At 38.9% G+C, this 26,511-nt stretch overlaps 1 protein-coding gene across 1 annotated transcript; it reads left to right on the top strand.

The window, feature by feature from the left end:
* Nucleotides 1-11,396: 11,396 nt before the first annotated feature.
* On the top strand, nucleotides 11,397-25,955 carry Pex2 (peroxisomal biogenesis factor 2). The gene is made up of 3 exons (XM_028874018.2): nucleotides 11,397-11,766; nucleotides 22,753-22,863; nucleotides 24,690-25,955. The coding sequence occupies exon 3, from the start codon at nucleotides 24,707-24,709 to the stop codon at nucleotides 25,622-25,624; it is 918 nt and encodes a 305-aa protein (XP_028729851.1). The 5' UTR covers nucleotides 11,397-11,766; nucleotides 22,753-22,863; nucleotides 24,690-24,706; the 3' UTR covers nucleotides 25,625-25,955.
* Nucleotides 25,956-26,511: the final 556 nt, after the last annotated feature.

Genomic DNA, 26,511 nt, shown 5'->3' with positions numbered 1-26,511 from the left:
AGGGTGTCACTGTGGGGGCAGGCTTCAAGATCTCTTTTTCTCAAGCTTCCCTCAGTGTGACAATCAGTTGACTTTCTATTACCTGTAAGATGTAGCATTCTTAGCTCCACACATCTGCCTGCATGCTGCTGTGCTCCCGGCCATGATGATAACGGACTGAACCTTTGAAGCTGTGATAAAGCCACCCTCAATTAAATGTTTCCTTTTTAAGGGTTACCATGGTCATAGTGTCTTTTCACAGCGATAGTAAACCCTAACTAAGACAGTGTGCCTGTTTGTCTTAGTTACTTTTATTTATTATACTAACGAAACCCCTTGACCAAGGCAACTTACAAAAGAAAGCATTTAATTTGAGGGATCATGATTCCAATGGGTTTAAGGTTATAGTCTAAGACCATCATGACAAGGAGCATGACAGCAGGCAGGCATGGGACTGGCACAACAACTACAAGCTCATATCTGATCCAGAGACACTAGGCAGAGAAAGCTAACTGGGAATGTCTGGATTTTCGGACCTCAAAACCCACTTCCAGGACACATCTCATACAAGAGCCCACCTCCTAACCCTTCGCAAACAGTTTCCCCAAGTGGTGAGCAAGTATACAAACATATGAGCTTATGGAGGCCACTCTCATCCAAACCACCACAAGTTTCATACATGTGCACAGTTGTGCATGCATATTTGTGGAGCTCAGAGGCCAACCTCGGGTGTCCTCCCTCAGGTTTCCCTCTTGCATCTCTCACTGGTCTGGAATTGCTAAGCAGGCAAAACTGGCTACCCAGCAAGCACCAAGAATCTGTTTGTCCCTGCCTCCTAGACTCTGGGATGATAGGTTCACACCAGCACACACAGCCTTCTGTCATGAATTCTGGGGATTGAACTCAGGTCCCCAGGCACGTGTGGGAAATTACTTACTGAGATGCCTCCATAACTCACCGCATATACTTCATTTTCATAGAAGATACTGAAACCCCCAAACTATCTAACTTTTGTTCAGGGGCTCTCCTCTCAGGTTGCATGGTGGGTAAAATTGGTCACATCTTCATGGTAAACACAGTTCTGACAAATCTACAGCATTATCTTCTTCGACCTCTAGGCCATTTATGTTACCTATTGTGTTATTCTTCTCGTTGTAACAAAACAGCTCACAAATAATTTGATAGGGAACCCCCCCCCTTTTTTTTCCTTACAGTTTCAGGGAAGTTTCTGTCAACATGGCAGGAATAGAAAGCTTACTATTGGCACATCTTAGCCTGCCTTGGCAGGATTATGGGTAGACCACATAGCAGCCAGCCAGGAAAAAGAGACAGCTAGTCTGTATCTGAGGTAAATAGATACAGCCCTCAAGGTCATCCTTAATGACCAACAGGGCCCCCATAATCCAAAGGTTCAACTTCCATAAGCAGCAATAATTGGGTAACAACTATTCATACGCACAAGGCATTTCACATACAAATCATAACACCTGGAGATACTGAGAGGCAATTCTTAGTCCTTACATTTTTCAAAATGAGGAGAAACATACATTTATTAGACACTCAAGTATAGTTCATACTTCTGGATACTTTTAGACTACTTCAGAAATAAGATGAAATTCAGCTTTACAGTTTTTTATTCTTCTCACCCTTTTTTTATTTTTTATATAATATATTTTGATCATGTTTCTTCCCTCCCCTCATTCCTCCAAGATCCTCCCCACCTTCCTACCTATTCAACTTTATGCTCTTTCTTTTTCAAAATGAAGCAAAATGAAAACAAAATACAAAAAAATAAACCATATCCTCAGTTTTGGAGAGATATCAGAATAATGATTTAACAGCAGTCCTGAAGCTCAAATAATGAGTGACGAGGCCTTGCTGAGAATGTCTCATCCAGGGTTTTTACTGTCTTTCAGAGGCTTCCTTTTGAAAAAATTCCCTGCCATTTAGAGAGCCTCTAGTCTTCCTGAGTTAGGGGCTCTTGGGGTGGGGACAATGCTAAGCACTGGATGCTGAAGCTGTAAAAGTTAATAGTGTCAGGTTGAAATATTGCCATAGATATGTATATGGATACACACTCATATATACTTTACTTCGGTGACTTCTTTTGTTATGCAAGTTAAGATAAGTACAAATAGACAGATGCAGAAAGAGAAATGTTCTATGATGAAATTATTTCACACTTATTCTTCTAGGGCAATACAGAATCTACCTGCCTGAGATGAGGAAGGAGTATCCTCTTCTCAATTATAGGACCAAAACTAGCAACGATAGCCAAACTGGAGCTGAGTTAAGGATGAAGAACTTATTAGCTTCTCATATAGTTGTAATTATGTTACTGTAGAAAACCTGCAGACATAAAAAACATGACTTCAAATAATAGGTACAGACACCTAAGAGGCCTGCATATTTAAGTACAGACTTGGGTTGAAATGGCAGCCACAAAAAAAAAAAAAAAAAAAAAAATGGCCTTTAGAATCCTAATCCATTAAAACAAAAAGGAATCTTAGAGGACATGTCAAACAGATGAGAGATTAAGAAACAAAGGCCCCTGACAGTTAAGAGACCTTTCAAAGGTCACAGAACTGTCAAAGTCAAATCACAGTCAGCCAGGCCTCTTCATGGATTTCATATCTGCAATTGCCTGCTTAGTACTGTTGTGAAGCAGAAGTCCAATCCTTACATTTAAGGTTACAAAAGTTGCTTACATCTACACAGACTAGAATTTTGAGATATAGAAAAGAGACAGCAAGACTAGAGACAACAGGAAAAATACTGTATTTCCTTTGTCCTTGTTCAGTGAGCTCTCCCTTCTTTTGGCTAGACATGAAGCTGTGGAGAGTTTTCCCTGGCTTCATCTATTCCCTAGGAAGGCAGCTCAGTATAGCTTAAGAGAAAAACAACTCCTCTCCAAGTAATGATGAATTGTCTAGATTGAAAGCTCACACCATGAACAAATTTGAAAAGCACAGACATCTTACAAAACGAAATTTCCATCTAGTAAATTTGAAATTATTCTTTAGAAAAAAATAGAGCCAAATATTTTAAACACTGTTTCTGTGATCTGCAGTTCTTGTTCCATGTTTAAAGCTCCCTCACTGGTTTCTGAAAACACACTCATAATGGTTTTTCTTTATTGTTTTACCATAGTGAAATGTATAATGTTTTGAGTGTAACTACTGGTGCTCCTCTTTCATAAAACACAAAATACCCTTAAGGTTTGGGATTTACTGCATTATATAGACTTTGCTGAAATTAAACACAAACTGATTGTCTTAGTCAGAGTTGTTACAGGTGATTGGTTGTATGTGATGACAAAACACCATGATCAAAGCAACTTGAGAGGAAAGAGTTTACTTGGCCAGTGTTTCCTCATCATAGCTCAACATCAAGCGAAGTTGGGGCAGAAACTCAAGCCATGCAGGAATCTGGAGGAAGGAGCTGAAGCAGAGGACATGGAGAAATGCTGCTTCCTGGCTTGCTCAGTCTGCTTTCTTATAAAACCAGGACCATCAGTCCAGGGATGGCCCTACCCACAATGGGCTAGGCCTTCTCCCATCAATCACTATGGTGGTTTGAATAGGAATGGCCCCTATAAACTCATGTGTCTGATGCTCAGCCATAGGGAATTGTCACTATTAGGAGGTGTGGCCTTGTTGGAGTCTGTGTGGCCTTGTTGGAGGAAGTGTGTCACTGTGGAGGCAAGTATCCCCAAGCTATGCCCAGTGAAGCAATTCACTTCCATGTATGCTGCCTTGCCTCCTACCATGATGATAATGGACTAAGCCTTTGAAACTGTAAGTCAGCCCCAGTTAAATGGTTTCCTTTATAAGAGTTACCATGGTCATGGTATCGCTTCATAGCAATAAACCCCTAAGTGAATCACTAATTAAAATGTTCAACAGGCTAGCAGGCAAACCCATCTTACAGAGGCATTTTCTTAACTTAGGTTCCCTCCTTTCATATCACTTTAGCTTGTGTCAAGTTGACATAAAACTAGCCAGCACACATATATCTTTAACAAGTTTAGCCTCACAAAATGTCTTGTGTACATTCACACTTTTCTTCTGCACCCCACAGAAACTAAATTTCCTATTTTCAAATAATTGATATGAATGGATTCTCTGAGTATTTCAAACTCATCTGAATATTATCTTTACAAGTGTCAACTGTACCAGTTAAACTAAGATGTTTGAGAAGCCCAATAACTTGAATTCCAATCTTTTAAATAAAAGTATAATTGAAAATACATTTTTATACAAGTATAACCAAGCCCAAACTATCTTCTGAGTCTATCTCTTACTTGTTTTCATCCTGTCCCTCTATAGACTCTGCAGTGCTTTCCCATATTTCTTAGACCCCCAATTTCCACCCAGGTTCTGCTATTTGTTATACACATAGACACATATTTTGCCTTATACATGCTAGGCAAGTACTACACCATCAAACTGCATCCCCAACCCTCTCTGTTTTTTAATAGCTACACCAAATTCCACACCACATTCCAGAGATAGACCAGATGCATTCCAAGTATCCAATACTAACTTTCCCACCATACCTACCACATTTTGCCTTATGCTATATGAACTCTGGGGAGCAACGAAGTACAATGGTCTTAAGTAAGGGTTCAAGTCATACAACCCGAGTTCAAAATCTGTCTGCCATCTATTGACTATAATTTGCTGTCTTTTATCCTTTCTTAGCTGAGTTCATTGTTTTTAATACCTACCAGAATTGCTATAACAACCTAAAGTTATTGTCCAAAGGCAACCTGAAAGAGGAAAGTCATTATTTCATCTTACTGTTTACTCTCACAATGAAGAGGAATCAGAGTAGGAGCTCAAAGGAAGAACCTGGAGGCAAGAACTGAGGTTGAGACAGTAGAAAAATGTTAACTACTGGATTGTTCTCCATGGCTTGCTGAACTTGTTTTGTTTTGTTTTTATAACCCAGGAGAGAGGCTACACTGCTCCTAGTGGGCTTGGACCTAAATTAATCAAGAAAATGATCCCACAGACTTGCATACAGGCCAATCTTAAGGAATCGTTTCTTCAACCTGAAGTTTCCTCTTCCCCGATGATCTTAGATGATATTAAGCTATCCAAAACTAACCAGCAGTTATAGATTATCTAATATATGCAGTATATCTACATATATGTGTATGTATTTGTCTATTTCTTTGAAAACCCAGCAAGTCTCAATAAATGTAAGTTAATGCCAATATCTAATTTCATCATTATTATCTATAGTTAAAAGAGCTTTCATTCAGCAAGATGACACAGGAAGTTGATTTATCTTTCAAGTTACTATCCTTTTATTGAAAAAAAATAGTATTTTCCTTGGTATTATTTATTGTTGTATATAAAATAAACTCCAAATGTAGTATATTTGAAAAACTTTATTTCATAATTCCAACAGGTTATTAATATGGGTATGGCATATTGCACCCCATCATTTGGGAGACTGCATTTAACATACCCATGGCTAAGAACAGACAAGGATCAAACAAGGGAGGATATGCTTTCAACCTTATGTTTTGCTGGCTTCTATTTCTTACAAGTTGTTGATCTGTGGACTTTGGTTCCTTTCTGGCTACTTGCCATGGGTCACCTTCTATTATTATGATATGCTGATCTATTTATATCACATGGTGGCTTCCTTTGTCAAAGAAAAATGGAAGTCGTAGCTGTTTAGTACCTAATCAGGGATGATCATCTATCACTCTTCTTCCATTAACTGAAAAAGTCAGTCAACCTCACATTTAAAAGAATGAGATTGTACAAGAGTGTGACTGTTGTGGTGTGACTGTTGAGGGTCATCAAGAGTTCTCTTTAAATGCCTCAAAACCTCATAAACTTACTCTAGTAATTAAATGGGATTAATGTATCAAAAGTTTAAGAGTATCTTGCCTAGCAGATTATCAACAACAACAAGTTCATATTCCACTTTACGAAAAGTTCTATAAAATGAACACACTGATCATTGGCTCTCAGGAATGGTAGTTCTCTAGTAAGCAGATATGGCTCTCACCAAACACTGAAGGTTCAAATGAGACTAATTACATTTATTCACAATCTATATATTACACCCACTCTCCAAAAATTCAAATTATATACCTTTCATCCATGTAAATGTAAAAATAGTGGTCCCCAAAGTTGTCCATATTCTAACCTTTAGAACTTGCAAAATTTTTGTAATAACAAAAACAAAACAAACAAAAATAATTTCATAGTTTAAGAAGCACAGAAGATGTAGTCAAGGGTCATGAAATAGAAAACTAGGACTGGAATATCCAGGAGGTTCCAATGAGTACTTAAAAGCAGAGAGGATATCCTAACTATAGTCAGAGAAAGAAGCATAAGGACAGGAGAATGATTAGAGAGATGCAACACTGCAAGCTTGGAAGAAGGAAGGAAGGGACCACGAGTCCATGGACTTCAGACAGCTTCTCGAAGGTAGAAAGCCAGCAAACCAGATTCTAGCCTTGAGGCTCCAAAGCCTCAGATTGTTGACAACTTGATGGGATCAGTGTTAGACTCCTGACCTAAAGAACATGCTATTAAACTGATATTGTTTTAAGTCACTATGTTTGTGTCAATTTATTACAACAGCAACATAAAAATAGAACAAAGGGAGAGTATGTCAACTCCTAGTTAAAAAGATTATACACAAATACTTAAAGAGTATACAGGGTCATTATATGTATTAGAGATCATTAAACGTAAACAAATTCTACTTCAACAATCCAATTGTAAATCATGGATCTATTTTAAAAAACAGACTGTACCATAAAAATCATTACTTATCATCAAAAGCAGTAGGAATAGAAAATACCGTTTTTTAATTACAAATATTAATAGAATGTTCACTATGTGAAATACAGTTTCAAACATTTTATTAAATCTCTCATTTACTTATTTAACCATAAAAGGAAGTTATTATTATCATTCTGTTTTAAGGTGACAGGGTCAAGATCACACAGATTTGTAAGGGACAGGGGAAGGATTCAAATGCTCTAGTTCCATAATTTATACATCAAACTACCAGTTATATTTCTTCAACAATCTAAAATTTATGATAATAAAATAATTATATTTTTCTCCAAAAATCACTTCATAAACTTTTCAGACTTAAGCAACTGAATGGTGCTAAGAATTCTGTATTATTCTTCCCAATTTATTTATTCACCAATTACTTACTTTTTCTCATGCCAATAGGCACATAGGGAAAGAGAAAGAGTTCACAGATTCACAGATTAGTGATGAGACAAAAAGAATAAATAATTTATAGTATGACAAAATAATATGAATAAATATTAATATATTATAAATAATATAGACTCACACAAAACCACTCGAATGAATTTATGATTTATATGAGGAAATAACATGTATAAATAAACACTTGCTTGACATCTTACACACTATACTACCAGTATGTAACTGGTGCCAAAAGGCAGAGAAAGGCTTAATTGACAATGCGAACACTACATGGTTTGGAGGGGTTTATGGAGTTTAGTATTTAGGAAAGACTACTCTGGCAAACAAGTGTAGTGAAGGTAAAGGCCATCAACTTAGTAGTACACATCTGAATGTATGGGGACAAGAATAAAGGCAAAGACAGCAAGTAGTCAATGAGAAAGTAATTTTTTTTTTTTTTTTGGTTTTTTTTTTTTTTTTTTTTTTTTGGTTTTTCGAAACAGGGTTTCTCTGTGTAGGAGAAAGTAAGTTTTTAAAAGTGGTACCAGAAGGCATTATGGCCAGGAAACCAAGGTGCCATTGCCCCTTTATCATCCCTTAAGAAACAGGCCTCCTTCAAGGAATGTTAACAGCAAACCAGAAATGTGAGAAGTTACAGTGAATGTTGTTTAAATACCAGGCAAGGGACTATCAGAATGGTATCTGCTGTTCTAAAGAATTTGGGCATTAGCTTAGGGGCAACTACAGTCTGAAGAGTATGTCTCAAGCCCTACAACCTAGGAATATGTTGGGGTCCTGGAGAAGTCCCACCATCCACATATGCAATCAACAAGAGTGTTTATTGTTCCAGCATGCTGGGGCCATCCATCCTACACAAAGGCAAAATGGTGATGACCCCCAGAGAAGCTTGCAGGCTTCTTTTAAGCACAGCTAAAAGGAGTTCCTAGAGCAGTTAGGTCATTTCAGATATGATTGGCTTAAGCAAGTGGCAATCATACTAGTGCATTCTAATTGGCTAGGGCTACTCAGATGCTAGTTAAGGCTACAGTTTTTCCTTTTGGGGGCAGGCCTGGACAAGTCCCAGACTTTGTCCTTATTTGGTTATTACCTTGAGCTTATTGACTGTGGATGCTGGCTCAGGCCTAGTATGTGTAGTCCTTGCTGCTTGTCCTCGCTGTTGGTGATGTTGGAAATTGATTGTCCTTTGCTCATGGCTCTAACTCAGAAACTGCCTGCTCCATTCTAAGAACCTGGGACCAAGGCCTAGTTCTTAACTGAGTTATTAGAGTAGGCTGTCATGATATTTGCCTGGCCCTCTCATTACCATATCATGGTAAAAGGGACTTTGCCAATGTGATTAGTTACAGACTTGACATGAGGTGACTCAATATAATCAAATGGATTTTTCATAAAACAGTGCTTAGAAAGTTGGATAGAGGTAAGAACAGAAGAGTTGAGGGTCTTATCCCTGTTGCTAACTAGAAGATGGGGGAAGACAATGAGAACATGGAGACTGTAAGTGGCTTCCAGACAATGTGAACAGTCATCTGCTAATAACAGTCATGGAGAAAAAAAGAAAATGATGGAAAGAAACCTCAGCCTGACACCAGCAAGAAGCTAAATTTGGCAACCAATCAAACAACCTTTAATGAGCAAAAAGCCCCAGATTCCTCCATTGAGCCTCCAGAAGAAAAGCAGGGCCTGTGTACACCTTGAGTTGAGCCCATTAAGGCCCACCTTGAAATATAAAATAAAAAAAGGGTTGTTTGAGGTGCTAACTTTGTGGTAATTCATTACAGCAGCAATAGTAAAATAACAAGATTGTTAGATCAACTTTTTCTTAAAAGATCCAATTATATTGATTTAAGAATAATGTAATATGCTAATATAAATTTAACTTCTTAAAGTCAGCAATTTTAAAATATGTTAGAGGCACAAATCAATGTGTTCTTAACATTTTTATTGTTAAATTCTTTAGAACCTAAAAGTCACTAAAAGGCAAAAGGAGGATATAAGATGCCATTATAATTTAGTATTTTCTTTGTACTTAAAGGTAAAAGAATAATCAATTTTTCTTTTTTAAACTTTCATGGTAAATGAATTATATTAACTTTTTCAGTATTTTTTAAAAGACCACAGTCAAGTCTTCACAAGACTATTTCTTGGGACATCTATATGAATAAATTCTAGGCTTAAAATATTAATGTGTTTAATTTCCAAAAGCAAAAACTACTATGCCTTGCTTATTATCTAGATAGTCATTGACTTGATCCTTATTAGCTCCTAGAAACAAAGGCCATGTCTGTCTTCTCTTTGGCTTGTATTCTCATTAACACTGTCTAACAATATTCCTGGCCTAGGCTTTTGTTCAATAAATGAGTGAATATGTTTTTTAAGGTGTTTTAAAATACAGGAAACAAAGTTTCTGGAACTACTAGCTCACTACAAAAACAAACAAATAAAGAAGTACCTATATTGAGAATAAATCTAGAAATTATTTTAAGTATTTTTAGCAGAAATTTTAAATGTTATGCTTGCTTCCTGCATTCTTAACATGATTCAAACATAAAGTCATCTAACATAATTCAAATTTCCTGTGAAGTTGGGATCTTTATTATTGAGATACTGTAATGTTCATGGACCTATGAAAACTCCTTGAACTGGAGTTGCTTTCTGAAAATGTCTTCTCTATACATTTTTGTCATTGTTTGTGTGTGTTCATATGTTTATATGTAATTGTTTATCCTGTGTGTATGTGTGTGCATGTGTTTATATATAATTGTTTATTGTATGTGTGTCTACGTGTGTGTATCTGTTTATATGGGACCATCACTGTGCAAGCTTCAATAAGAGATGCTCTTTCCACCATGTGTGCCTCTGGGATCCAGTTGGACCCTCCTGCTTGGCAGAAAGCACCTTTAATTACTGAACCCTCTCCCTAGTACTTTTTTTCCCCACCTTTGTCATTCTCATAAAAATCAAGTGAAACTAGGCAAGATACTATACAGCTGTCGTCCCAGCACATAGTAGCTGAGACAAAACTGCTGCTGAGGCCAACCATAGCTACACAGGAAAAAACAGCCTCACAAGGAAACAGGCTACCTGAGAAGGGCAACACAGACATCTTCCTACACAACTAAGTCAACCTCCTGGTCTTCTTCAAAGATAATTTAATTTTTCAAACACTGTCCAACATAAATATAATGGGAACCATATTATGTAATTTAAAATCTTTGGAACACTTTCAATATAATGATCAATACGTAAAATTGATGAGCCTTTTGTATCTCTTTATGTTGTGTCTTAGAATCATGTCCATCCCTTACAGAGCAGAGTGTATTTCAAACAATTCACAAGAAGTTAGTGGCCACCAAGGGGTACATAGGCTACATCTCTAGAAACCTCCTCCTGTCCCTGTCTGAACTCCACAGCCTACCAACCTGTAGCTTCGACTGTGTCATCTATGGTGTTGGGTCACTTGGTAGAAAAGAATTTGTTTCAAGTCTGCCTTCTTTCTTCTCCAGCCCATTTTGCTCCCAAGATCTCTTTTAATGAACAGTAGTTACACCAGGTGTTAAGGGATAGCAAACTGTCTTTAATCTCTCAATAAACCAGTACTGTACTGGGTGGATGGTAACGAGGGTTGCTTAGTACTTTCTCCTTTTCCTTGTCCACGTTGCATACTTTGAAAAAGAACTCTGGTGTACAGGGTAATTCAAGAAATAAAATTCAAGGAGAGGGTTTGGGACTAGAGGATAGAATCATATTCTTGTATTGGTACTCCCATCGGCCTGAATCGAGCTGGTGTAGGGTGGGTGCGGGCTTGCGAGCCTTAAAAGGACCTTAAGACTTTTGAGTTGGGCTCTACTTGATTTCATAGGAACCTTACAACCAACCCACCAGTCAAGGCCATTCTACTCCTTGTCACCGGGGTTGCCCCCACCCGGCGGCCTGCAGCCTCTGCTCAGAGGAGCTACCAGATGAGGCCCCAAAGCACGACCTCACATTTGGGGAGCCGGTCGTACCGACACCCGCAGGAGGAGAGGGCACCCTCCTTACAAGGTCATCCCTCAGCTCGCAGGTGCGCAGGCGCCCCGCCACCAGCCGGCGGCGCTTGTCCGGCGGCCGGCGGTGGCGTCCCCAGGCCCAGAGCCCGCCCGCGGAGCCCAGGCGTCCCGCCGGGCCTTGACACGGAAGCCTCTTCCCGCCGGGGCCCGACCCCGCGCTGACCGCTCCGTGACTCTTCCGCCCAACGGAGACCGCTCGGCCGACCAATCGCAGAGCCCGGGGTGTCCCCTTCGGCGACTCGGCCCTTCGGCGACTCGGCCCTTCGGCTGCTCGGCTCCTCGGCCTTTTCCGTGACTGGGGCCCCCGTCCGGCTGGCTTGCCTCAGACCCGGGAAGCTTGCTTCGACTGGGTGTCCTTTCCCGAGTGGCCCTGCTTCAGCCACTTCCGGGTCTTCCGTCGTCCCGGAAGCCCGCGAATCCCGGAAGCGTGGGTCCCCGCGATTCGGCTAGGAAAAGCCCAGCTTCCCGGAGAATGTTTGAGGCAAGGTTCGCGGCGCCTGGGCGTGGCGCAGACCCGGCAGGTCAGTGTCCGCCCGGAGCGGAGCCCCGCGGCCCGGTGCGCGGGCCCGGCGGTCTCGGAGGACCGCCCTGCGACGCTCGCCTTGGCTGCAGGCCGCGGGGGCTTCCTGTCTTTCTGGAAGGAGCCCATGTGTCTCTTGGTTTCCGGAAAGGCAATAAAAGAAATCCGAACCCCTAGTTTTCCCCTGGCATAGTGCTGTCTGTCACACAAGCAGAGCGACACCGCTAGGAACGAGCCACTGCAGCCCCCGGTGCGACTTTTCAGGCAGCCTCGAAATCGCCTCCTCGCCGGAGTCGATTGACTTCTTAAGCTCCGATTTAAAAATCTCTCGGGGTCCATAATCAGAATGTTCGTGGAAAAGGTTCTGTTTTTCAACGTGCTGGAATCTCAACCTTTTTGAGAGCCCATTCACTTAAACTCAGTTTTGGTCTCTGTGGGCAGAGGTACCGAAGGTTTTCTTAGGAAATGGCTTGGGAAGTGCATTGAAATTCATAGGTTTGTTATAAGGAATGTGATAATCATTTCTGGTTTTCTTTGGGGATCCTTGAAAGTTGGTTCACTAAGTTATTTTCGTACCATTTCCCACACAGCAGATACTTAGCAAAAAGACTTGTCACGGACTGAAAATTTTCCAGTCTATCACCTTCAAATATGTTATGGCACCCTTTACCAAATTTTCCTGTTGACAGTTTTTTGTAATTATAGGATGACTAAAAGCCCCACCCCCAAGCCCCCTTACCAGTTTGTAGTCAAAACACCTTCCAGGAATGTGTGGCCTGTAGTTAAACCTGAACAGAATGAATTTGGAGTGGCTGACTTTTCTTTCTTCTTTCTTTTTACTGATTTGATCTCTTTTGTATTACCAATTACTTGTATCCAGAACGATTACAGTTGAAAGACCACGAGCCAGGGGATTTGAAAAAGGAGTCAGTAGAATTACTTAGAAAAAAAGAGCTTCATTTTTTTTTTCTTTAAAAAGTAAAACAACAGAACATAATAGACCACTAAAATGAAAAGAATTAGGTTCTAGTCCTGATTATAGTTTGCCCCTGCCCAACTTTACCTTTTGGCCTAATTCTCTTTTTCAGTAATTAGAGGTAGCACTCAATCTGTGGTTTTAAAATTGTTCCATAAAAGAACTTTTGTAGAAATTTCCTGGAGCCATGCAGAGGAGAGACAAAGCAAGCCGACTGTCAGCTGTACTTTAACAAGCACAGCTATTTATGTGTTCTTTTATAACAGTGTTCCTGTTAAGATTTAATTCATATCTTGGACCAGATGATCTGCCTTTCTTTTTAGCATGAAAATTCTCTTTCTTAGGACAATTGAACATTTGTATTCAGTATGCATTCATTTGGTTATTCTGGCTTTCTAAAATTATGTATTCATAGTTTCTAAAAGCTACAAACATGGTAATGCTCCTTAATTTTTATAAAATACTTGTTTCAAGATTAATTCTGTCTTTATGATTGATCATAATTCCTAGTTTCTCTTCCTTTCGGGTATTCTTGTTTTTTAATTGTAATTAAAGTGTTGCCTTAAATTGATGATCATAAAAGTCCTTACCATAATTTTCTGTTTGACTGATTCGATTGCTGAGCCTTAAAGTTACGTGCATGCTTGCTGGTCATCACTTCTTTAATAAAATTAGGAGTCTAGCACCGTGTGTTCCTCAGGGCATCAAGTAATTTTCATGTTCCTACAGTACAGGGGAAGTGTGAGCCATGTCGGATTTTATGTCTGAACCAAAATTCACTTGAGATCCCTCCCTCACCCCAGTCGGACAACCAGAATGTAGGTTACATGTCCCTCTCTTTGCTGTGAAGTAAAAGTAGCATCTAAGGACGCTGTCCCGCTTTCATTCCTTCAGAATATGAGGGAAACCTTGGAAGAAAAGCCTCCACTGTTCCATTTTCCCCATGACTGCGAGCCTGGCACTGTCCCTTTAAGCACAATGCTATGGTTTTTATATGTGGTAGTGGAGATAGGGACAAGGATTATGCATCCTCTGGCCTTACCAGTATGGCCCTTTTGTCTTTCCAGCCTATTTCCTTCAATACAGTCAAAAAGTCCCCTTCTACATTGTTTTTTTTTTTTTCTCTCTCTCTCTATTTAATATGTATTCCTTTTTATCAGAGCTCAGATTTCTTTCCTGAGTAAGATAAAATGCCATTCAAGTTGTCTTTTCTTTCTTATTAAAACACAAAAGCCAGGAGCTCAAAAGGCATTCTGTCTCTATCGTGGTTAACCCCTGTGTTCAGTGGGTGAGTTGGCAGAGCATCCACCATACATATAAATCTGTATTCATAATAAATGATCATGCCACAGTTTTCACCCATATAAGTCTCTTTGTTTAGATTTGACAGTCAATCCCTTTGACTGATTCTCTGACCGCATGTATAGGGAAGGGAATGTGGATGAGAGCATGGGTGATTTACCACATTCCTTTAATTTTTTTCTCCATCTGTAGTTCTGAGAGCTTGGTTATGAATTTGGTCTTTTGAATGATCCCGAAGAGCAAAAACTTGCTTTTCATTTTGTGGAATTACATTTGATTCAAGCTTACCAGCTCCCCATCCATTCTAAGTTTATATGTTCTACAATTTTGTAGTGATTTCCTGAAATTTACTGTTACCTTGACCTTAAATTATTTTTGTCTTAAAGGAGAAATTATAACAGCTACTGTGTTATAAGGGTTCCAGTATACAATATAAAGGAAATAGTATATGGTACAGTTATGTATCACATAATTTCTCTTGTTCCATGATTAATACCTCTTTGTTTGGGGGTATTTTTCCATTCTATTTTGCCCTAAAAATTGCAATTAAATCTATGTTCTAATAACTTTCAAGTGATTTAAAATTCTTCTCTTAAGCAGTTTAATTCTACAAATCCCTGAATTTATAGAATGATTTGAAGCTGTATTTCATCTGGCGGTTGGTACATGCTTGAATTATAAGGCTGCTGTAGTTGGCATCCCTGCACTTAATGCTTAGCCTTTGAAAATACTCCCTTCAGTGTGTCTCCTGGTGCCACCTTAAAGTATTTATACCTCTAGGCCATCATCACCTTGTCCATAGAAGGCACAAGTACCAAGCATGGCTCTGCCACTTCTAGTCCTGTGACTTAATAGTAGTTACTAATCTTTCTGTGTCCCAATTTTTATTTTTTCTATTACTCTCTCTTTATCATGTATCCTGCTCTTTTTTCAGTGTTTCCCAATGTCAGTGTTTGCTCTTACAATGTCCTGATTTCCTCTTCCTTCCAAGCTTTGCTAAAACACTTACTGTAAATTACCATTTTTGTTTACAATTGTTTGTTTCCCCAGTTGATGAAGAATATGGTGTGGTAAAATGACTTGTCCAGAGTCTCTTTGGCATGTCTTTTTCTGTTTGCACTCAAACACCTCTTTAATGTTGCAGTATGCTCTCTGTATGATGCAGAAATAGTAGGTTTCTGGAAGAAAAGAATATGCAAACCTTGGTGCTTTTTTTTTTTTTTTTTTTTTTTTTTTTTTTGGTTTTTCAAGACAGGGTTTCTCTGTGTAGCTTTGCACCTCTCCTGGAACTCACTTGGTAGCCCAGGCTGGCCTCGAACTCACAGAGATCTGCCTGGCTCTGCCTCCCGAGTGTTGGGATTAAAGACGTGCGCCACCACCGCCCAGCAGTGCTTTCTTTTTAAAACAAAAAAAAAGGTGAGGCTAGGTTAAGGTGTTGGAAACTTTGTTTTAAGATCCTAAAATAGTGTTTTGGTTAACTTTAGATAGTGAAACATGTACCCAGTAGCCTTCAGGTAGGTGTGTGTGTGTGTGTGTGTGTGTGTGTGTGTGTGTGTGTGTGTGTGTGTGTGTGTGTTTGCGTAATATGCATTCTAATCTTGAAAATTTTATCATTTGCTTTTGGTTTCTTCCTATTTCCAAATGGGAATAAAATACATTTTCCTCTCTGGTGAGGAACTTATCCCTGCATTCCTTTTTTGAGAACTCTGTACTGTTTTTATTTTTCATATGATTTTAGAAAAATTAAGAAAATATTTACCAGAATTTTGATAAGAACTGTGTTCAAGTTAAAAAGAATTTGGAGACTTACTGTCCGCAGTTTGAAAACTTGGTGTGTCTTGAATGTATCCAAATAAGTATTATTGTGATTTATCACACTGTCTCTCTGTGAAATATTAAAACTGAATCTATCTTTGATGGAGGGAGGAACAACAGAATAGTGGCAGTTCATATAACAAGTTTGGTGGAAGTGGGATTTGAACTTACAAATTGTTTGTTTTTAGACCTGTTCACGGTGCTAGTGGTCAGGGTATTATAATGAATCTCCGCATAGCTTTACTCTTTTACCTGTGTTTGAAGTGTGCTCTGGGAATCCAGTTAAGTCCCTCTCTGATGCATGTCCCATTTGCTAGTATTGATTTCAGTACAATGGACAGTAAATCTATCTGACTGAACAAAAAAGGTAAAATAGTAGAGCATAGATTCAAAACTTAAGATCTGCACTTACAGATTATTCACATAACCTCCAGGAATGAAGTTTTAGCCTTAAACTTATAAAAACCTAGAGAGAAAGAAAACGGAGTTCCAGTTGCATCCATTTGGAATAGTGGAATTCCTCAGACAGTACAGCAGTCCTGGGAAGACTGAGTTCTCTGTTGTAAAGCTGCAAAAGAAGCTGACAGAGGGAGTGGGCATGTGTGATAATGTAGAGATTAATCGGAACTCGGAGGTTTCTGCTGACAAAGTTTACAGGACTGTAAATTTAAATGTAGAATTTCTGTAGGCAGTATGCATTGACAAATATGTTTAATGGTAAATCATCTAGTCCTGAGAATCCCAGAACAGGTCAATAATAATGTGTGTATTGATAGCAGCAATGTAGGAGATGTTACTTGGTATTATGGCTAAAATCCATGGTATCCTCTTAATCATAATTACATTAATATTGACAGGCCCTTGACAATACCCACATTATTATTGATAGATTTCTGTCAATAACGTGTTTTTAAATAAAATATATTCATTCATAATTTGCACCACACTCAATAAAAGCTCTAAAGTACATCCTGAAAATTTCCTTCTTTCTAAATGAGATAAAATCACTTGCTATAGTTTTTTAATGTGATGTTGATAATGAAGAGTTTTTTTGAAAATGAAAATCAGGAAGAAAACAGGAGTCATCTAAAGCATAAAGTTATATGTTGCTGTTCTTCAAAAACCTGTTTTCAGGATTTTTTTTTTTTTTTTTTTTTTTTTTTTTTATCTGAAAGAAAAGCAGTGTGGCATGTTCCCTGATAAAATGTCAGCAGGAGACCTTTTTAACGGTTCTTAGTGCTGGGTCATTTGGTCTTAAACATATTTATGTGACAACTTAGTTTAATTACCTTAACCCTAGTAGGTTTTATACTTTTTATCTGCTCCTAACTTTGCCTTCAGCATCTTTTTCATGTATCCTTAAAGTACTGTAATCAGTCTTTAATGGTAATATTTATGTCACAGATTATAATTTTAATCACATTTATGTGACTGTTTGCCTGAATAATAAGTATTTGTTAAGATTCGCATGATTTAGAGAGTGAGAGAGAAGTGTGTCAGGGTTAGGTATTAAAAGGTGGAATAGGATGAAACTTGTCTGGGCACTTTGAAAAAGTATTAATGTAGTATTGTTTTAATTCAGAATAACTTCAGTTTACAAAAAAGATTAACAGGTTGACTTGTATTTTTCTGAAGTCTTCAAGTTTGAGCCAACATTTATGAAACTAAGTAGCAGTGTAAACAAAAACAAAAAAAATGGAAATTGTAAAGTTTACTTCAGTTCTTGAAAGTAAACTACCTATACACAGATGGGTGGTTGAGCATTGATATTAGCAATCACTGTATAAAAGAGCCAGGAAAGTACTAGCTTACCAAAAATAGTTGAATTTTTTTTTATTCAAAAATATGATAACTGAAACCTCCTTTCTTATTTACAAGTTCTTATTGAAAATAAATTATATTCTCTAAAACTTTGCTCCCATCTTGGTCAACCCTTGGATTGCAGAAGTCCTGTAACTGTTCTCTTGCAAAGCACTTGACTTACTCAGTGAATTCTGCTATCAGGCTGACCTTCTGAAACATATACCGTGTTACGGCTCTTTTGGGTGATTATTATGCCTACAGCATGAGTGCAGCATCCCTAACATGGCCTTCGGTCCATCTCTCTTGAAAGGCCTCTCTGCTTTCATCATAGCAGATGACTTACCTCTTTGCATCCAGGTGACATATGAAAACACACTGATTAACTAACCAAGGCTACATTCCAGCAGCTCCTGCTGAAATTGATCTCCAGGAGTCCCAGTGAGACTGTAGCCAGTTCACATCGCAGGCCTTTTGCACAGCCTGTCTCTTTGTCCTAAGTAAGAAAGATACTTACCTTTTCATCTGAGGAGTTTTGTGGCCCCTTTCAGTATTTTCACATTTTGAGATCCATTTGTTGATGCAAAGATCCATGGCCAGTTCTGATTTTACTAAAACTCTGTTGGGTTAAACGTGTGGGGGAAAAAAAAAAAAGGAAGTTCACTGATAATAAATATTTAGATCAAATCTCTGCTACCCAGGAGATTGCCTGGCATTTATATGCCCAATGAATATTAGTTAAATTGAGTAAGTATTTGTCAGAGAATTAGAAGTCACTAAAACACAGACTACTTCCATTATGTTGAGAATGATTTTATGTGATTTAAAGGCATTTATGGCATTTTTCTGTACTTCACGCCTATTACGGGACAAATCTTATTATGTTGCAGTGGAAGGAAGAGGATTCTATAATCAGATTAATTGAACATCCAATTATATTTATTTCATCGGTTTCCTCTCCTGGGCACTGCCCTTCTCTAGAGCTAGTATTCTGAAAGATCTGTGCCTGCCAGAATATGGAGTGGAGTGGATTTGGGCGAGAGGAAGAACTGAATATTATATTTGGTTGATAAACCGAGGGTTGAATACTTGGACTGACTGTGCCCTGCCCTGAGGGTCAAAGTAACCCAGAAGAAGATAGTATCCACATGTTCCCGGGGTTTCTCCATTTCCTAGTCACAGGCCCAACCCTGATGGGGTTAAATTGCTGAGTGTATTAGTGGTGATGGAAGGCAACCCCATTCTCCAGGAATCCTCTTATGTGATCTTTCAGACAAGACACAAACTATATATGGCTAAGCCTTATGTCAGGCCCTCTTGCCTGGCTCTCACATAAGCACATATAATGGTGATATCATGTTTGCAATTTCTTTGCCACAATTACATTTTAATGACATGGTCAATATTTCCTGGAAACAAATTCTTTTGACACAGGTTAAGGCATTATTGTGGGTAATAATGAAGATTGCAGACTTTCAAAGGAGATTTGCCGAAATCAACTTGTAGTCTTTTTCTTTTATGCCCATCCTTAGCCAAGGTAATAACGATGTGGTAATAAGGCTTCTTTATAGTTTCCAAGCCACTTTTGTAGCATTATCTAGTTTAATCTCAACAACCCATTGAAGTAGCTGTTAGTTCTTTTTAGAAGAATCTGAGGCTAATGAAGTTTTTGATGACATAGCAAGTAGGAGACCGAGCTAGAACTGGAGCCCAGGCAGATTTGACTTTAACCTTGCTTTCCTCAGTCTGTCCCGGTTGTCTAAAAGGGGGTGTAGAATATGGCGGAGGCATTCCATGATGACAAACTGTGGTGTGTAATGGACAGTGTTTGTTCTAGGTTTATGGCTAAAACAAGTCAGAAAACTATTAAAGTCTGGAAATAAACCCTAAAACAAAACCCAGAGAAACAAATTATTCATCTGGGGAAGCGAAGGCTGAAGAGTGGTTTAATAAGAAGTCTTTTGGTCTACTAAAGAGCCTTACTGAGGGAGGAGAAGGAGCCCAGCTGTTCCTAATCTACACTGGGGCCAGGCCTAGGGAGGAAAAAAAGCAAAGAAAAAAATGTTAAACTATAACAGAAGGAATAAGAAAGAATTTTTTATAGTATTGTTAAATATTGGATCTGTTAGACTGTGTTAAGTCTTAAGTCTCCTTTCCTGGCAGTCATTAAAAATTCCTCTTTACTGCATGGTCTCAAGTATGATTCCTCTAGAAAGAAGGATTTTGAAAAAGATTATGTGTCTGAAAAGCTATTCACTGACTGCTCACTAAATCCCAGTTAAGAACTGGAACAGAGGTAGCTTGCCTAACTCTCCAGTTAGGTGTGTTCTCCTAGTGCGTTGACTGGCTACCGCCTCCCGCCGACCCCCATCTCATACAACTTCACAGTTGTTCATTCCTGAGCAGCTCCTGTAAGCAGCCAGTCTTTGTAGGGAATTCTAGAGCTGTAGATTAAGATATTTATGTACTCCAATCTGGAACTTTCATAGTCCCATATTTAGAGATATGTAAATTAGCACCATTGACCGCATAAAGCAAGCCTGACATCTCATTCGCTCCTTGGCTAGGAATGCTGTCTGTCTAGTTCAGCACTGGGACCAGGTATGTGAGGCTCTCACATTGATGCCTTGAATTGGACAAGTAATCATGTAGGATTGTGTTAGCTAATCAAATGATGTTTTAGTGTTTTCCCCCCTTCTGTTAATACATAATGTTACTACATTAGGAAAATGTCACCAAGTTCTATTTATTTGTTTGTTTTTCCTTCTGTTAATACATAATGTTACTACATTAGGAAAAATGTCATCCAGTTCTATTTATTTGCTTGCCTCCCTTTTTTGGCCTTGTATGATATCCTTATGTGAGAGCCAGGACACGTCTTTTTCTCTGAATTCCAAGATCCAATAAGGATCAGGATTTTTGTGGAATCAACAATGACCTTGAATTTCACGAGGACTAATTAATAGAAAGAGCCACGCTGAGTCAGTGAGGTATATAGATGAAGTGATGAAAACCAGCTAGAAATGAGTGACGGGAAGAGCATGTGGTATTGAGGTGTACAAGTGATAGCATGGGGGGGAAAAAGGTGAATTTTGCTTTGAATCTGACTAAACCAAAAGTTCTCCAAATCATAGAGCACTTGTGAGAAATGTGAGCTCTTGAGGTCCCATCATGTTTCTAATAAATCAGAATTCTTAGGAGTGAAGCTCAGCAATCTAACACATCCTGGGAGGGATTCTGATAAGCTCTCAGATTGGAACATCACTAGATTAGAGGGACAGTGAAGGGATAGAATGTGTAGAATACACAAAGATATATGTATCGTTCTTATACCTAGTTATAGTTTTTTATCAATTGAAAAATATGAAAATGAGATCATTGTTATAGAGAAAGCTGAATTCATTGTGAGGAGATATAGACCACCAGAAGTTTGGATCACTGCCTTCCTCATTTAATATTTAACTAGATAATATAAATTTTATCAGAAATGACTGGACTTATAAAAATCTGTACCCAAATTCCCAGTCCCATGTTTACAGGCTGGCCACCAAGGCATCTCATAGAAACCTTGACTTTGAAAATTGTATGCATATATTCATGTATTTCCCATGTTAGCGCACTGGGTCTCCATCCAGTCATTTACTCCAGTCAGTTATTTTTGTTTAATTCTTGTCAAGTAGTGTTAGCTCTCCCACCTCACTGTAGATTTCAACATTCTTTTTTTCTTTGTGCCCACTGATAAGTGTATAATTTACACCACCACTAGCTTCTCACTAGATCAACCTAACAGCCTGTTAAATGGTCAGTGTGCGTTTAGCCTTCTCACAGCTAGCAGAAAGCTATTGTGAAGCGTGGCCAGAGCAAGTGTCTACAGAGCATATCTGATTAGCGTTTTGCTTAGAAGTGTTCACTGAATCCTGTTACCCTCCTGGTGAAAACCCACCTCCTCATCTGAGCGTCTAACCTGGAGCCTGTAGGGTCTGTCTCTGGCTTTCCTTTCAGTCTTCTACTTGTCCTTATGCTCTGGCTCTTCCTATTGCTCCTGCTTAATTGTTTTTAGTTTCATCACCATATTGACCCTGCTGCTCCTCCCCAGGGCCTGCTTAGATAGCTCCTCACCAGGTACCTGTCTCTAAATGGGGTTGAAGGCATAGTGCCCCGAATTTTCCCTTGAAAATCAATTTCTCCATCTCACTGTATTTGCCTGTTTGTCTTATATATCATGCTCGTACAGTCCCCCTCTTTTAGCCTAGGTAAACTGTAGGCTCTACCATGCTCACAACTGTCTTTCATTCTATTATATCAGTGTCTCTCTCCAGCACAGCTGGTAAGTAGTAGATGGACCACAAACATGGTTAAGTAAATAAGAACCAATATTTGTATGGCACTTGGAAATAATTTTAAAGGTTACTGGATCAAATTTGTGTTTGCTACCCTAAACTTTCATTCTGCTCATTTATCCATTTATCAAGTAATTATAAAATACCTTTGTGTACCAGGAATTACGATAGGTGCCCTGATTCAACTCTGATAATACCCAGGTAGACTTAGCATCGGTGCTTATTATGTCGTACAAAAAATAAATGATTAAAAAGTACATTATGTCCGAAGTATAGAGGCCAAGAAAGGAAGATGGGATGCTAAGGGAACCCCAGAAAGGCAGCCAAGCCACATTTTAGAGCCAGGAGGAAGTGGTACGTCAGCCAGTACTTAATTTTTCAGTTGAAGAATGGGGACACATGCTCCATGCAAAAGAAGAAAAAAAAATACACTTTATAAAGTAACAGGGGTACTTTAGGAAGGAACTGGGGGCACCGGGCACCGGATTAGAGAGACTTGTGTTCTAGAATGGTTACCAGGTGGACAGTTTTTGATGGGCCAGAAGGGAGATAAAGCAACTAGAAGGAATCCCAGCAGAGGGGAGAGCAGCCAGACTTCTTTGGGAGATGGTTTGTAGTAGTTAGAAAGTGATGAACGCATGAGGAAAATGTATTTTGGACAAAAGAGCTGACAGTTGGCAATAGATTAGATTAGATTAGTAGACTGAGGGAAGGGATCTCTTCTCTCTTTTTAATCCCATTTTCTTTACTGCAGCTCCTGGCAAGTATGAGGCAAGGATTTCTTGAAGCAGAATTGCAGCAGAGCTCTCCACCACCTTGTGGATAGGCTGCTGAGTCCTCAAGGGATCACAGGAACAGGAAAAAGGTGAGTGCTGCCTACGAAGGGGATTGGCATTTGTATGGGAGAATCGTTCCTCATGTCTGGATTAGTGGAAGACGTCTCCAAGCAACCTGTATTATTCAAGGGTCATTTTTGTTTCCTGTGCTTGAACTTGTTAAGCAGAAGGTCTCTGCCACTAATTCAATCTAGGACACATAAGCAGCATTAAAATTCACTTCTTGAAAATGTCTTGTGTTGCCAGAGATAGTCCTAATGTCAAGAAGTACAAATTCATTTTAGGATGTTTTCAGTTCTGTTACTATTTAATAGATAACATTTAACATCTACCTTTAAATAAATTTCATAAGATAATAGAATTTGAAAGGAATTGAAGGGTCATTTTTGTCTCTAGCCTTGTGTTTTGCATGGTGAGATACCCAAGGCGGAAGGAGGATCAGATGAAAACCCTCCTTTATGATCCCATGATCTACTGGCAGGAGCTGATGTCCACAGGATCCATACCTTTAGTGGGAGCCTGGGTTCTGGATGGTACTGTTAGGGGCCTCTCAAAGGCTCGAGATCATGTTTAAGTTTAGTGTGCTGAAAACTCATTTTACTATCTTTATTTTTCCCTTAGTCTTATTGTTAAGTAATTGAAAAGGATTATGAATATATATGAATATATATATGCATATATGTGTGTGTATACATACATATACACATTGTGAGATAAGTACCCCTATTAAAAAAACAGCCATTACAACTCATCAAGTGTGTGTGTGTGTGTGTGTGTGTGTGTGTGTGTGTGTGTGTATCTTAGCCAGCTTCAAACAGGCATGCTGACTTATTAACTATAGTAGCCATGGTGTACAAATAGTCTCCAGAATTTACTCATCTTACCGCATCTTGCATTTGCGGACAAGGTCTCCCCATTTTTGTTATTACATTCTATTACATTGTAATCACAAGTTTGCCTTCAGCTTCCTGGAGTTCCACATGTTTAGATTCTCTATGAAAGTAGATCAAGCAAAGGACCCACTGAGAACTAAAGATAATGTGGGTCATGGTTTGAGTTTGATGGTTCATTTGTAAGATGTAACCGATCTCCACTGATCTGTCTATCAACTGCTGCAGTGACGGGTTTGCATTGCTGTGGTTTGAAATCTTAAATTACTTCTGAGGCATGCATACTGAGCTAACATTCATTAACTTTTTAGATTTACTTGTTGTTTTTAGTCTCCTTTAGCATCTATTTCTTTCCTTGTGTATTTATGAAATTATTATAGTATGTATCTGTACTCATGCTTTTTCTTGAATACTTTATCGTTTGTGTATCCAAAATACACATTAGTATTTCGGTAATGAAATGTAAGTAAAGTATATTTGAGAAAGATTAAGTGACTGCTTGAAAAACATACCCTTGAATCCCACTGAAGCACTGGAAATCACAGTGAGGTCTTGATTTAACCATCTATTACCATGTTCTGAGCAATCCATCCTTCTCCATTTGCTGTGTTATTGTGCCTCATTGGTAGTTTCAAAATTTGTATCTGTCTGACAGAATATCCAGCCAGGGAACATTTTGTAGAGGTGTATTTCTGGAATCAGTAACTAGCTGCCCTCCCTCTCTCTTCACCTCCTACCCATGATTCCATTGCTGAGAGGGGTTAAGGGGGCTGGATAAGGGGGCAGGGGGGGGGCAAGAAGCACGATGTAAAGAAAGTAAGAAGAAAAGAAAGAGAGGTTCCAATTAAGAAGAGATTGTTTGCTGTCTTTACGCTGTAAATAGCTCATCTTCTGTGTGTCCAGGCAGCTGAGGCAGTAATAGAAGATTGCCGCTGCTTGATGGTCCCTAATTGTGTTTTTCCTAGACAACTTCAGAGGAGACATGGCTGGCAGAGAGGAGAAGACGGGGAGTGCAAACAGAGTGCTGAGGATAAGTCAGCTGGATGCACTTGAACTGAACAAGGCTCTGGAGCAGCTCGTGTGGTCTCAGTTTACTCAGTGCTTTCATGGATTTAAGCCAGGGCTGTTGGCTCGATTTGAACCAGAAGTGAAAGCATGTCTGTGGCTTTTCCTGTGGAGGTTCACCGTCTACTCCAAAAATGCCACTGTGGGGCAGTCAGTTTTGAATATTCAGTACAAAAATGATTTTTCTTCCAACCCAAGATACCAGCCCCCAAGTAAAAATCAAAAACTGTGGTATGCTGTGTGCACCATTGGGGGGAGATGGTTAGAAGAACGATGTTATGATTTGTTTCGAAATCGTCATTTGGCGTCTTTCGGGAAAGTCAAACAGTGCATGAATTTTGTGGTTGGACTTTTAAAATTAGGTGAGTTGATAAACTTCTTGATTTTCCTGCAAAAGGGAAAGTTTGCCACTTTGACAGAACGCCTCCTTGGCATCCACTCTGTATTTTGCAAGCCCCAGAACATGCGTGAGGTTGGCTTTGAGTACATGAATAGGGAACTTCTCTGGCACGGCTTTGCTGAGTTTCTGATTTTTCTTTTACCACTCATCAATATTCAGAAGTTGAAAGCCAAGTTGTCTTCCTGGTGCATACCCCTTACTGGCACTGCTAGTAGTGACAGTGCCCTGGCTTGCAGTGGCAGAGAATGTGCTCTCTGTGGAGAGTGGCCCACAATGCCTCACACCATTGGATGTGAACACGTGTTCTGTTATTACTGTGTTAAAAGTAGCTTCCTATTTGACATGTACTTTACCTGTCCTAAGTGTGGCAGAGAAGTGCACAGTGTGCAGCCACTGAAATCAGGAATCGAAATGTCAGAAGTGAATGCTCTTTAGAAACCAAATTGTTTCCTCTGAGGGAAAAGGTATTGTGTCCAAGTCCTTGGTATTAGTCATCCTCAATATCATAGGTAGGTGTCTTTGAAAAGGCATGTGCTGCTCAGCCACTGTTCTCTTCTTTTCTAAGCACAACTCAATTCTAATCACTGGAAACTAAATGATACAAGAGAATCTTATAAATGCTCATGTTATTTTTTAAATCATCTATTATATTTTTAATGTCAAGAATAATGGAAAATTTTTGTCAGATGAATACTAAGAATGACTAAGAGTGCTTCTTCATAGAAAAAGGTCGGACTCTAAAAATAAAAGATTTTTGAGACTCTGGGATGAGTGTGCATTTATTTTCAGAAATGACAGAACATCATAAGCCAACATCATAAGACCTTGTTGTGTTAAACCTCAAGTTCTATAGTCTTGCTCATAACTAAGCTTTCCCCTGAAGCCAGTTTTCAAGAGGCTCAGTCCATAGCTGTCAGACTCCTTCAGAGTTGATTTCTTATATTCAGAATGTAAAAAGTGCTTCAGGCAGCCAGAAGTGAGATCTGGGGACTATGGTACAGCTAGTGTGAAGAACACTGTTTCCTAAGCCTACGTCCTGGATCAGAGCCCATGTTCTCACCAAGGGTATTGCTAATTTTATGAAATACTGGAAGTCTTCTATATATTAATACTTAGAGCAATTCATATCAAGTCTCTTTTCTCTGCAGATTTCACTAGATGAACCCTGTGTTAAATAATATGAAAATACTGGGACTGTTTTTAATCACTTCACCAAAATTATTATTTTTAAACAGTGTCACTTTTTGTGCCTTCATAATATGTTAATCTAATTAGTTCACACGTTAAATAGTATCTGCACTTTTTTTATATTCAGGAAATAT

This window comes from Peromyscus leucopus, chromosome 2 (genome assembly GCF_004664715.2).
Source record: "Peromyscus leucopus breed LL Stock chromosome 2, UCI_PerLeu_2.1, whole genome shotgun sequence".
Taxonomy (NCBI): Eukaryota; Metazoa; Chordata; class Mammalia; order Rodentia; family Cricetidae; genus Peromyscus; species Peromyscus leucopus.
This window is presented reverse-complemented; position numbering and strand designations above follow the sequence as displayed.

What these genes read in the sequence shown, in the direction of transcription:
- Pex2 (XM_028874018.2), top strand. Translation starts at nt 24,707, where the DNA reads ATGGCTGGCAGAGAGGAGAAGACGGGGAGTGCAAACAGAGTGCTGAGG.